At 41.8% G+C, this 13,132-nt stretch overlaps 2 protein-coding genes across 11 annotated transcripts in view; one reads left to right on the top strand and one right to left on the bottom strand.

Annotated features, from left to right (window-relative positions):
• betaggt-I (geranylgeranyl transferase type-1 subunit beta) overlaps positions 1–956 on the bottom strand; it is a 36,492-nt gene extending 35,536 nt beyond the window's left edge. For all 5 annotated transcript variants that reach the window (XM_075680672.1, XM_075680671.1, XM_075680670.1 and 2 more), the window contains exons 1-2: positions 742–956; positions 365–486 (exon numbers count right to left, since the gene is read on the bottom strand). In XM_075680672.1, coding sequence (XP_075536787.1) covers positions 365–486; positions 742–830 — 211 coding nt within the window. In that variant the 5' untranslated portion in view covers positions 831–956. The remainder of the gene's footprint in view (positions 1–364; positions 487–741) is intronic.
• Positions 957–1,153: 197 nt separating this feature from the next.
• The window catches only part of LOC142571942 (uncharacterized), a 37,463-nt gene continuing 25,484 nt past the window's right edge, over positions 1,154–13,132 (top strand). For all 6 annotated transcript variants that reach the window (XM_075680680.1, XM_075680681.1, XM_075680683.1 and 3 more), the window contains exons 1-3: positions 1,154–1,228; positions 2,137–2,290; positions 2,681–3,434. In XM_075680680.1, coding sequence (XP_075536795.1) covers positions 1,158–1,228; positions 2,137–2,290; positions 2,681–3,434 — 979 coding nt within the window. In that variant the 5' untranslated portion in view covers positions 1,154–1,157. The remainder of the gene's footprint in view (positions 1,229–2,136; positions 2,291–2,680; positions 3,435–13,132) is intronic.

Consider the following 13,132-nt stretch of genomic DNA (forward strand, 5'->3'; position numbering starts at 1 on the left):
CTGCTAAACCAAGCTTCCATGTTCAATTAAGTTTTCACGGTTTTATGCATTTCACTTACAAAGTAGTTCAAGCATCCCCATAGAAAGACAATGAATATAAGACGATTAATTACATGCGAATAAAACTTTTGTTGTAGTTGAATTCACTCTAGCAATAATTTCACTTTTCAATATGATTTACAAGCTTGGAAGCATGTGGTCTAGCTATCATGCTGTCGTTATGACTAGACATACAGTGCAAGCAGCATCAATGAAACGTTCATTGTGCCACGCCAAGTATTGCAACATCAGCTTTTCAAGTAATCATCCACTGGAACACGCGACCATAAAAGAACAATATTACACAAAAGATGCAGAAACTTACGATCCTTATTTGGCAAGACCTGGAGTGAGTATATCCATTCGACGATGAGTTTTTTGTTACCTATTGTATCGAGAGCGTTGAGCAGATCCAGTCCAGAAACTGCGAAATATGCTACAGTCATTCTGAAACAAGGGAAACATATGAAAAAAAGATTAAATTGGCCTGTCGTTATTACGCACAAAGTAATAATGATTCACTGCAAGCTGTTCTCAAGACGTTTCCGCGCCATGGAAAGTGGCCTGACGTGACCACAATAAACGTGATCGGCCGTTTTGAAGCAACAGGTGAAACTCTTAAAACTCACGATGAGTTCACCGACGTAACATTCAACAATATATCACTTTGCTAGCCTGTTTGATCAATTTCACAGCACGTACCTCATTTCGTCCAAAGATGACATAGCGCAGGGGAGAACAGTGAGACATCTCTGGAAAAACTTAATGTGTTGAGCCCTCAGGAAAACCATCGTTATAACTGTCAATCACTAAATAGCGCGCCTAAAATCCTGAACGAGAAAACCAGCTAGAAGGTATCTGCATAACAATCGCTGCTAGCAGACACCCGTTCACGCAAGTTCGTGTGGTTTGCAACTGTTGCGAGACGGTGCTGCCATCTCGTTTGTCTTGGGAGTTAAATTATAATCATGTTTCATGCTTTCAACAAATATCCAAACATATGAAATATTTAATTCTGCAAGTTTAGTTTTATAGGCATGCATTTGCAATTGTTTTCAAGCGGTTGTTAAAGGCTAATCAATCTGCAGATGACGAATTATAGCTGGCGCGAACTAGCAATGGCGGCCGTCAGTGCCAGTAGTATGTTAGAGTTTGTTCGCCGTATTTTCCGCGAACGTCAAGACCATGGGTACGAACAACATCTATAATGTAGATTTAGATATGGCCCGATGTGTCCTGCAAACAATATTTTCAGTTTAACTCGCCTGGCGTCTAGATTTCGATTGCGAACTTCGCGATATTGTTGCTCCTTGCTGCTCTGTTGTGCTCATCGGGGGGCCAACTTTTGACAAATTTGCGCCGCTATCGCTATTAATTTCGACAGCTTTCTGCTGACATATAAACACATCTTTTTCATTTCTTCCAGCCATTTCCTGATTTGAGAGCTGCAGCAGGTCTTATTTTAATCAAAGCCACTGCGTCGTCGTCAAACCATTCGTGCTCTACTTTCAAGGGAAACTAGCTTTCCGCACTACGTAGGCGAGCAAAATCGGTCTTGGCGAATCTTTCTCGCTGAGCCGTTTATTTCTGTCATGTGCTTCAATATGCTCTCAACATTAGTTACGTTGTACTTCACTGTAAGTAACAAATCCTTTCGTGTAACGTGAAAGCGAGCCACGTATGCTGGAAAGTCTGCGTAATGAAGCGGCAGGAGAAAAAAAACAAAACGGCGTGCATTGTGTTGATGCTCGTGAAGCGAGCCCACTTCATGTGCCCCGTACGTGCCATGAGGAAGGTACTCCCAAACCTTTGCCACTTGAATGCGCCTGTTGCGTTTGTGCGTATAACCCGGTACGATACTTTCGGTACTCGTTAAGTTCGTATTAAAGTTGTGTCTTCAGACTTGAGAAGAGTGTGCTTTGAAGATTCGTGTTGTACATTATTCCGCTTGCAGTTATATATATCTTGCAGTTATAAATGTTGTCCTGTATGGAGAACGCAATTTTCGCATCTGTCCGCTGCGAAGTCTTGTCAGTGAATGTATTCACTTCTGTCTTGAATGTGCTAAGCCCTGTTCGTGTCGTTTCATTTGCTCAGCATGCTCACCATCAGGCAGCTGCGTACGCTATACACTGACGAGCTCAAAGTGAAACATCTGTCATCAGAAAACCGAGAAGTCTTTGCATCAATAGTCACAACTGTGTTTAAGGAGTTTGTAGACTTGGCGGACTCCAGAGACAAGTCATCGCAGGTGAGTAACAATCTTTGCCACTGTCATCCGTGTAACACTAAATCTGCATGCACTATTTTTTAAAGAAAACTTTGCTGCATGAAAGCATCAAACAGTACTGCAATTCCTACGGTAGATCAGCCACTAGGCGAGCCTACTCGTTTTTTGTTTTGTTTTTAACTTGCCTTTATTGCTCGGCTTAAAGCTGCTGTCATCAATTTGATATGTTCAACAGTGTCTTGATTTATCATGATGCCAGCTTGACATGATCTGTGACCCACTTTTTAGTACGTTAAGCATCTGACAAAGTATAAAAATTTATTTCGCCATAAGATTCAGTAGAGCCTTTGCATAGATAACTTGAATAACTTTAGCTTACTTTATTTTGCTGCATACTCTGCCTTTGTTCAGGACGTCAAGTCAAGTTGCGACGACACCCCAGCAGATCTAGGGGCCACCAGTCCATTGCGCACAATACTGTCCCAAAACGGTAACTGCTACTCGGATGCTGAATCACCCATCAAATGCCCCAATGCCAGGAATGTTCAGCGAGTGGTTGACACAAGCAGTGACTCTGATGATGATGATGTGATTCGGGCCGTGAAGGAAACATTAGGTGTGCGGACACATCGACGAACTGAGTCGAAACCGGCTCCCGTGCTTAGTGTTGCTCCCATCAGTGCTCTCAACAGCATATCGACCGTAGGTGCCAATGCATCAACAGCTATTTCAACTGATTCATCACACATTTCTCCAAAGGTTCCTTCTCCAAGTGTTTCTCCGGGTGTTTCGTCAAGTTTGTCTTCCAACCCTGCATCGAGTGTAATATCTGAGATCCCGCTTAAGGATGCACCTTGTGATGAATCCATTAACGCTTCCTCCAATGCTGCGACCAGTGCAGTGTGTTGTGCCATTCCGACTGTGGTGTTCCCTGTGGCTTCAGCCGACAAGGCTGAAGCGCCTTGTGGAGGGGATGCATCAGACTCCTCGGACTCTGAAGGAAAGCTGATGATTGCCGAGTCCCCCATGTCTGCCGAGTCTCCGCGGAGACCTTCATCAGATGGCGAAGGTAGTGCCAGGGTTGGAGAACATGGAGTAGAACCCAGAAGGCCTCCCCTGTCTGAAAGTAAGAAAGTGAAAAATGCCGCCAGCAGTCCAAGTGAAGGTTTGTACCTTTTTTTTTTTTTTCCCCTAGACAGTTGAGCATTGCTGGACTTCATAGCCTCACCATGGCTACATTTCTTCCAAGATAGCCATCAAGAACTGGCCCTTAGCAGCGAAGAAATAGTTGCCCATGGGGAAGCCTTAAGTAGAGTGTATTAGGTAACTTTCTACATGCCAGCAGCCTGTCCATAGTATATTTTGAGAAAATAATATTTTTTTGTTTATGAGGAGGCCTGCACTAAGCTTGTTGCTACTGCACTGAAAAAGTGGCAGTTTGATGTTGATTCACTGTTACTTTATTCCTTTCAGTCACAATATCTTCATATGGAGACTCAACTTAATTTTGAATGTTCTGACTTGTGACTGCAAGACTGAAATATTGAACATAGCACTGCATGTACACTTGCCCGCCTCTACAATGAAATGGCTTGTATAACAAAATAATTCTGTCCCAGTTCTATTGTAGGCTGTGCAATGCACGACCTTTACAACGAAGTGACCTGTATGACGAATGATTTCAGAGGCCGCAAGCACTTTAAAAAAGTATTAGACTGTGCACATAACCTTCTGCTAACATAAAAAGTGTCATAAGTCACTTTAGTATGGAAGTAATGGAAAACAATTGTATTTTAAAAGGTACACTACCAGGTTTGACTAGAAGTTCAATATGTTGCTCTGTATCACTGCTGTTCATCATCATCAGCCTATTTTATGTCCACTACCAGCATGAAGGCCTCTCCCTGCGATCCCCAATTATCTCAGTCCTGCGCTAACCGGTTCCAACTTGCACCTGTGAATTTCCTAATTTCATCACCCCACCTAGTTTTTTGCTGTCCTTGACTGTGCTTCCCTTCTCATGGCACCCGTTCTGTAACTCTAATGGTCCACCGATTATCTATCCTACGCATTACGCATTACATGACCTGCACAGCTCTGTTTTTTTCACTTAGTGTCATTTAAAATATCGGTTATTCCCATTTGCTCTTTGATTCACACCGCTCCCTTCCTGTCTCTTATCATTATGCCTAATATTCTTCTTTCCATCGCTCCTTGCACTGTCCTTAACTTGTTCTTGAGCTTCTTTGTCTACCTCCAAATTTCTGCCCCATAGGTTAGCACTGGTAGAATGCATTGATTGTACACCTTTCTTTTCAATGATAGTGGTAAGCTTCCTGTCAGGATCTGGCGATGTCTGCCATATGCACACCAACCCATATTTACCCTTCTGTAAATTTCCTTTTCATGATCAGGGTCCCCTGTGAGTAATTGACCTGGGTAAACGTACGCCTTCACAGACTCTAAAGGCTGACTGGTGATCCTGAAATGTTAATTGTGTTATTTCTTTCATCAGAAGGCCCTCAACACAATAACCAGTGCATCTACTTGTCACAAATACTCACAGTTATTTTTATGACATATACTGCATCAGCTATAAGAGGTCAATTTCCATAATAAAAAAAAAATTTTGTAATTATTATGACTGGCTTGGTGTAACTTAAATATTCATGCTACACGTACAAAATATCTTCTGAAAAGTTGGCATAGATTTTTCAGAAATATATGTAAATTTGAAGCCAGTCTTAATTCATGACTGAATGTACTACACATGGTTACCTATTTAACACAGCTTGTGCATGTTTGTCCAAGAAAGATTCCTGGAAAAAAAAAAGTGGTTTGAACAGCAAAGAAGTGCTTGTGTGGCATATGAGGACCCTGGCTACACCAATAGCTCAAACTAGAAAATGTGGTTTGAAATCTTTCAATTGAAGAAGTAGCATGCCAGCCACATGTGGAAACTCCTTAATCAACCAGCAGCAGCAGATGAATGTTGTATTGACAAGTGTGTCCTCTGATCTTCTTAGTCTTGCCCCTATCTCTGCGCACTTGGTGGAATGTTTGAGTTCTGTTTAGAGTATTCATTGTCTTCACTGCTTGCAGATGGAAGCAAATCACCGCCTTGCACGATGGTTTCTCACATGTTAGGGGATAAGTTTAAAATACACGAGTGTGCAGCTCAGATTTGCGAGACCATTTGTGCATTGACTTTTTCCCAAGTTTAAGTGTAGACTGCCATGCAAAATATTTTTAGGCTTATGAAGGCATGGTTTGATAAAAGTTGCTGACATTATCTAGTTCATGGTTGATTGGAAGCACTTCCAATCAACCATGAATATATTCCAACTAGCATAGTTATCCATCCTCCTGTGATTATTTAATATGACTGAGAAATTTAAACATGCTGCGTGCTCCATCGAGGTCATATTAAGGGAAACCAATTGAAATATTGTCTATGCAAATAATACTCATTGGGGAGTGGTGTCTGTAGCACAAGCAATGTTTCCTGATAAAGTGATCTCTTTTTTTACTATAACAAGAAGGAACATGTTGGTAGGCAACAGAATTAAGGCGCAGATTAAGACTTGGTAGATTAGAAATGTAGACGCACTAAGGCATGAGTTGTGCAAGCTAGTGTTGGGCTAAATTGCAGAAATCGCCTTTTTCTCCCGAAGTGTAAGCAGCATGTTTCCTTTTGCATTGATTTCACAAGGCTGCGAATAATGCGCTTTGCAAAATATTCACCAAGGCAACCATTCGGGCAGTGTGTTCATCTATGTGGCTTTTATGTCAGTGGCTTGTGAAAGGATCGAACAATTAGAAAGCCTTGCAAATAATGAGAGGCACACACTTAATATTTTATTGAAGTAATTTGCCCCATGCTGAATAGCCAAGAGCTCTGTGTTCATGAACTTTGAGTACATTTTGTAATTAGAAATTATGGCTGCTAATATTCCTGATGAAAGAGAGCTTGGTAACATGCTGGTGTTGCTCTTGTTTATGTTTGCCCATTTGCCTAAATGAGTCTGATATGATGCATTGCTTGCTACATATGGAATTTATATTGTCAAACATTTCAAGTACTGTTTTAAAGTTCTTTTAGGTAAGTTGGCATTTTTATCCCCCCTTTATTTTTTATCTGTGAAACACCGCTTCTGTGTAGGGAAGCTTTGCTTTACTTCACGCCTTGTATCTAATCATATTCTATGACTGGCATTTATTGTATTTTTCTATAAGTGCAGATATATGTGTCTGGCAGAAGCGTTCGTCATTAACTTATTGCTTGTATCCTTGGTAGTCAACCAGCCTGCTGCAGAAGCTTAATGGTTATGGCGTCATGCTGCTGAGCTCAAGGCCATAGGTTCGATCCTGGCAGCAGCTGCTGCACTTCAATGGGGGCAAATGGAGAAATGTTTGTGTACTTAGATTTAGGTGCATGTCAAAGAACCCTTGGTTCTCGAAATAATTGAGAGTCCCCCGCTACAGCCTACCTTATAATCACATCCTGGCTTTGGCGCGTAAAACCCCAGAGTTTTATTCATTTTTGGTAGGTGGCCAGGCATGCGTAAAAAATTGCACTTGCATAAATGCTAGTTTTCTTGTTTGCCTAATTGGGAACAAATAACCATTGAGGTCGTAAGGTAACCATATAAACTCCACTGGCACCAGCTATGGCAGATCCCCAATTAGAAATAGCTGATTGCTTGCTTTTAGTGAGTGCAGAGGTTCATACTTTGATGGCATACTTTCAGGTGACCTGATCAGCTCGTCACGATGTTGCAGATTGATGTGACTGAAGGATGTTATTGAATTCACTCTGCCGTATACGGCTACTAGACCAGGAAAATCTTTTATAGTCATCACCTCTGCTGTGCTTAGGTTTTCATTTTGTGACAGAGTCGCATCAGGACCATTGCTGAAGTTAAATGCAGACGGCTGTCCCAACGGGTGCCACTATCTCTTCAAGGACTTGTTCCATCTTGTGTACATGTTGCCTTCATGTATGTCACTATAAACTGAGAAAGGCAATGTCAACCTTTGGTTCTGACTTTTTTTTTTTTTGCTTGTATGTCATCTTTTGACTCCAAACAAATGATTAAACTATAACAGAAATTAAGCACGATGAAGGCCTGTCCCTGCAGTCTCCAATTACCCCTGTCCTGCGCCAACCGATTCCAACTAGCGCCCACATATTTCCTCATTTCATCGCTCCATCTAGTCTTCTGCCGTCCTCGACTGCATTTCCCTTCTCTTGGTACCCATACTGTAACCCTAATAGCCCAACGGTTATCTAACTGGCACATTACGTGACCTGCCCAGCGCATATTTTTTATCTTGATGTCAAATAGAATGTTGTCTACACCCGTTTGCTATCTGATCCAAACCGCTCTCTTTCTATCTCTTAATGTTATGCCTAGCAATCTTCGTTCCATTGCTCTTTGCACGGTCCTTAACTTGTTCTCAAGCTTCTTTGTCAGTCTCTAAGTTTCTGCCCCATATGTCAGCACCAGTAAAATGCACTGATTGAACACCTTCCTTTTCAATGATAATGGTAAGCTTCCAGTTGGGAGCTGACAATGTCTGCCGCATGCGATCCAACCCATTTTTATTCTTCTATGAATTTCCTTCTCATGATCATGGTTCCCTGTGATTATTTGACCAAGGTAAACATACTCCTTCACAGACTCTAGAGGCAGACTAGTGATCCTGAACTCTTGTTCGTTTGCCCGGCTATTCATCATTATCTTTGTCTTATTCATAGTAATCTTCAACCCCACTCTTACACTCTCTCTAAGGTCCCCAATCATTTGTCATATTTGTCTGCATTGTTGCTGAATAGAACAATGTCATCGGCAAACCAAAGGTTTCCGAGACATTCGCCGTTGATCCGTACTCCTAAGCCTTCCCAGTTTAATAGCTCGAATACTTCTTCCAAGCATGCAGTGAATAGCATTGGAGAGATTGTGTCTCCCTGTCTGACCCCTTTCTTTATAGGTATCTTCCTGCTTTTATTGTGTAGAACTAAGGTAGCTGTGGAACCTCTGTAGATATTTTCCAAGGTATTTACGTAAGCGGTCTGTACTCCTTGATTACATAATGCCTCTATGACTGCTGGTATCTCTACTGAATCAAATGCCTTTTTGAATATATGAAAGCCATGTAGAGAGGCTTATTGTACTCTACGGATTTCTCGATAATATGATTAATGACATGGATGTGATCCATCGCAGATATCCCTTCCTGAAGCCAGATTGTTCCCTTGGTTGACTGAAGTACAGTTTTGCCCTTATTTTATTGGAGATTATTTTGGTAAATGTTTTATATAATACTGGGAGTAAGCTAATGGGTCTGTAATTTTTGAATTTTTTAATGTCTCCGTTTTTGTGGATTAGTGTAATGTTTGCATTCTTCCAGTTTTCTGGGACCCTTATAGTCGATACACACTTCGTATAAAGAGCCGCCAGTTTTCCAAGCATTACGTCTCCTCTATCTTTGATTAAATCGACTGTTATTCCATCTTCTCCTGTCGCTCTTCCTCATTTCATTTCTTGCAATATCCTTCTGACCTCATCGCTAGTTAAAGGAGGAGCTTCTGTATCCTGTTCATTACTGTTTCCAATAGAGGTATCCTGACTCCTCTGGGTACTGTAGAGGTCAGTATAGAATTCTTCTGCTGCTTTTGCTATATCTTCGAGATTGCTGATGATATTACCCTGCTTATCTTTTAGTGCATACATCTTGGTTTGTCCTATGCCAAGTTTCTTTCTCACTGATTTCAGGCTGCGTCCATTTTTTATGCCTTCTTCAGTCTTTCTCACGTTATAGTTTCGAATATCGCTTATTTTCGCCTTGTTGATTAGTTTTGACAGTTCCACGAATTCTATCTTATCTCTGGAGTTGTATACTTTCATTCTTTGTTGTTTCTTTATTAGGTCCTTTGTTACTTGGGAGAGCTTGCCTACTGGTTGCCTTGGTGCCTTGCCTCCCACTTCAATTGCAGCCTCTGAAGCCAGCCTAGTTGCGGTTTCACTCATTAGCTCTATGTCATCATCATCTCTCTGTTCTAAGGCTGCATATTTGCAAGTACCAGCCTGAATTTGTCTGCTTTTACTCTTACTGCCTCTAGGTTGACCTGTTTCTTCTTGACTAATTTTGCTCTTTCTCTCTTCAAATTGAGGGGAATCCTAGCCCTCACTAACCTATGATCACTGCACTTTACCTTACCTATCACTTCTACATCCTGCACTATGCTGGGATCAGCAAAAAGTATGAAGTCAATTTCATTTCTTGTTTCACCATTAGGGCTTTTCCAGGTCTACTTTCTGTTGCTACGCTTCCTGAAAAAAGTTTTCATTATTCGAAGCTTATTCCTTCGAATTCTACCAGCATCTCTCCTCTAGTGTTCCTAGGATCAACGCCGTAGTTGCCAATTGCTTGTTCACCAGCCTGCTTTTTCCCCACTTTTGCATTGAAGTCACCCATTACTACTCTATACTTAGTTTGCACTTTTCTCATTGCTAATTCAACATCTTCATAAAACTATTCTACTTCATCATCATGACTGGATGTTTGAGCGTAGGCTTGCACTACCCTTAATCTATACCTCTTATTAAGTTTGATTACGACTACAGCTACCCTCTCATTAATGCTGTGGAGTTCGGCAATGTTGCCCACTATGTCCTTATGGATTAGGAATCTTACCCTGTATTGCTTCTTATCTAGGGGACCTCTATAGCAGAGGACATGTCCGTTATTCAGCAATGTATAAGCCTTACCAGTTCTTCTAATCTCACTAAAGCCAATGATATCCGGAACAATGTCTGATAGCTCCTCAAAGAGTCCTGTTAAGCTAGCCTGAGTCAAGAGGCTTCGGGTGTTAAATATTAGAAGGGTCAGTTTCCATTGGTGGCCTGTCCGGACCCAGAGATTCTTAGCACCCTCTGCTGCGTTACAGGTCTAACCACCACGTTGGTCAGGTGCTCCGCAGCTGCTGGGGACTCGGGGCCATTGGGTAATTGAGTGAGCCATTTGGGAGGGAGTGTCTTGTTGAAGTATAATGGACCTTCCTAATTTGGTTGTACCTGAATTAGTATAGCCCCACTTGCTCTTAGCATCTTCTGCCGGTGTCAGGCGTTGCTCCAAGTCTGCAGCTGTAATGCACTGGAGGAGGTGAATTTAAAGCTCGCTGTCGTCAAACTTAAAAAAAAAAAACTTATAGAAGGATTCGAACTTCCGACTATGGCAACTAAGCATTCAACATGGCTCAGTCAGATAATCTCGTAGGCGGCGAGGCTACCTTATCGCCAACAAGTACAGCCCAGAGGGCCCTAGGTGCCTAAAACTTATTTGATTTATCCGCGATATATGCGTTTTGCCGATCGCGATGGGTAACTCAATATTGAACAATTTCTAAACGGTTCTGGCCTTGTAGTTCCGGAATTTCAGGTGCGCAGACAACCGTGGACTCGGCTAGGCAAACCCAGGCGTACAGACAACCTTTCACAGTCGCGAATACTTGCTCATGATCTACAGGAGTACAAACGAAACCCGCGAAAACAAATATAAGTGCAAATGTAGAAGAAATAAGTGGACGTAAACTAAGACTTCTTTTTTTCCTTGATGACAATCTATATGTGAACTTTGCAACTGTTGATGTTATGTTATTTATTTCTTACTGTTTGTGTGTTACTGCAAACCTTGTCGTCACTTTTTCTCTTCCTCTAGCGCTGCAATTTTTTTGGGGGGGGGGGGGGGAGGGGGAGCGCTCTCATTAGAAAGTCGGCATGAAGCATGTCGGTAGAGTCAGTTTAAGTCCATTTAGTATAGCTCAAATGCCTGAAAACATGCTTGAATTATCCGCGGTATACGAATTTTGTGATCGCGGCAGGTGGCACCGCGTAGTATTTCTCAATGGTTAATTGCTCAATGGCACTAATTGCAAGGAGTGTACGAGTCTTCTTGAATATACATCTGTCCTTTGTTGGCAAGAATCTTTTCTGCTGTCTGGCCTTAATTTGGGTTCCTTTAAGACATGCATACATGCAGTCTGATGTCGCACTACACTGAACAGTGCATTTGCAAAGAATTTGGTACCTGTTGCAATAAGTTAGGCTTAGTTTAGGTGCCTTGTGTACGCCCATAAGCAAAAGTATACAGATCACAGGCTCTCCAGAAAAAAACAATTTATTCATAATTCTGATGCACAAACTGAAATTGATAAGTGTGCTGGTAAGTTTACAATGCCAAGCATGAACTGCGGTCCTCAATTTCAAGTTGCATTCTTAGGCAGAGAAGAAAATCGGCTTCGTTGTGGAATCCCTGGTCTGTATACCTTTGCTCAGGGGAGAACATCCAGTGGACCGTTTGTAGATTTAAGGTGTTCACTAAGGCGGTACTTCAAAGTAGGAATGTGTCGCTGCAATTCCGCAAGCTTTGGAGAAGCAGCTTTGTGGTGATAGTTGTTAAATTTTCTTTTGTTTTTCAATGATTCCACCATTTTACAAGCCAGGAAAACCATCATCATTTATATCATGGCCTAAGCCACCAGCAGCTAAATCCCCATTCGTGGGTACGTGACAAGAGAGCAATCGTGCCATCATCATCATTGGGCCAGTCATCACTGTTTTGAATGGCACTCAGGGTTTTCCTTGGAGAGGCTCTCTACAATGTTTTTCACCTTCCGCAAGTACTTTGGTAATGTCAATGTTGAACCTCAGCAACTCCAAAGCTTTAAGTTAGATGTCTTGTTCATAAAATTTACAACGAAAGGACGGGTGCCCCAGACGTGGGCAAGAGACATCTGTTTATTCCATCAAAATGGAAGCAAAGTGCACAATCCCCGCCCGTGTACATGCTTTCGTGCCCTGACCCTGCCTCAACTTTCTCTTTGAGAGATGCCAGCGCGCTTTTCGTTGCTCTGTTGGGCAAGAAGCATTTTCTTGAGTGGCTTATTGTGAAGTGACAGAGCTTTCATGATCCATAGTCAGTGACTGTCAGTGTAGCATCCTTATAATATACAAACAATGAGACTTTTGATTTTCAGACTTCTGATGTCTTTCGTGTTGTATGCAGGGACTGCTTGGTTAGAAGAAGACTAATTTTTAGAGCACATCACTAGATAATGTGCACAAAAACATCAGTCCTTGCAGTTATGGAACGTAGATACTGTGCTGCTTGGTGGCATAGAAGCAGAGGTGATCAAATTTAAACAGAGCAACAGAGAGAGTGGGAGAACAAACAGTTTTTCTCTCCTTGTTCTGCTCTTCTTCTTTTCATTCCTTTTCTTTCATTCTTAAACACTTTTATTGAAACTTCTTAATTAGCTTTAAATGCCTCCCTTGTTTGCCCACTTAGCTACTGTTTCATTTAGTAGATTTGTCTTCAGCCCTGTCAAAGACAGGTCTCGTTAAAGCTTTGGCTTTAGCTTGAAGCTCTCCTTGTTTGCCCACTGTTGATTGCCTTATTATGAAACTAGAGACGAGGGGTAGTGCACAAATTTGTCCCATCTTCATGCTTGTGGCTTCAGGTGTTCTGGTGGCTTTGTGTACTGTGCCTTATTTGCCTTTATTGACTTAAATTTCAAAGAAATCCTATTTTTATAAACACGGAAGGCAATGAGATTCGAAGCAAATTAGATTAAATTCTGGGGTTTTGTGCACCAAAACAGCAATCTGATTATGAGGCACCGTGTAGTGGGTGACTCATGGTTAATTTTGACCACCTAGGGTTATTTAATGCGCACTGAATGCATGGCACTTGGGCATTTTTGCATTTCACCCACATCGAAATGCAGCTGCTGCAGCCGGGATTTGATGCCGTCACCTCGTACTTAGTAGTGCAACTCCAAAGCCACTAAGCGACTGT

This window comes from Dermacentor variabilis, chromosome 2 (genome assembly GCF_050947875.1).
Source record: "Dermacentor variabilis isolate Ectoservices chromosome 2, ASM5094787v1, whole genome shotgun sequence".
Lineage (NCBI taxonomy): Eukaryota > Metazoa > Arthropoda > Arachnida > Ixodida > Ixodidae > Dermacentor > Dermacentor variabilis.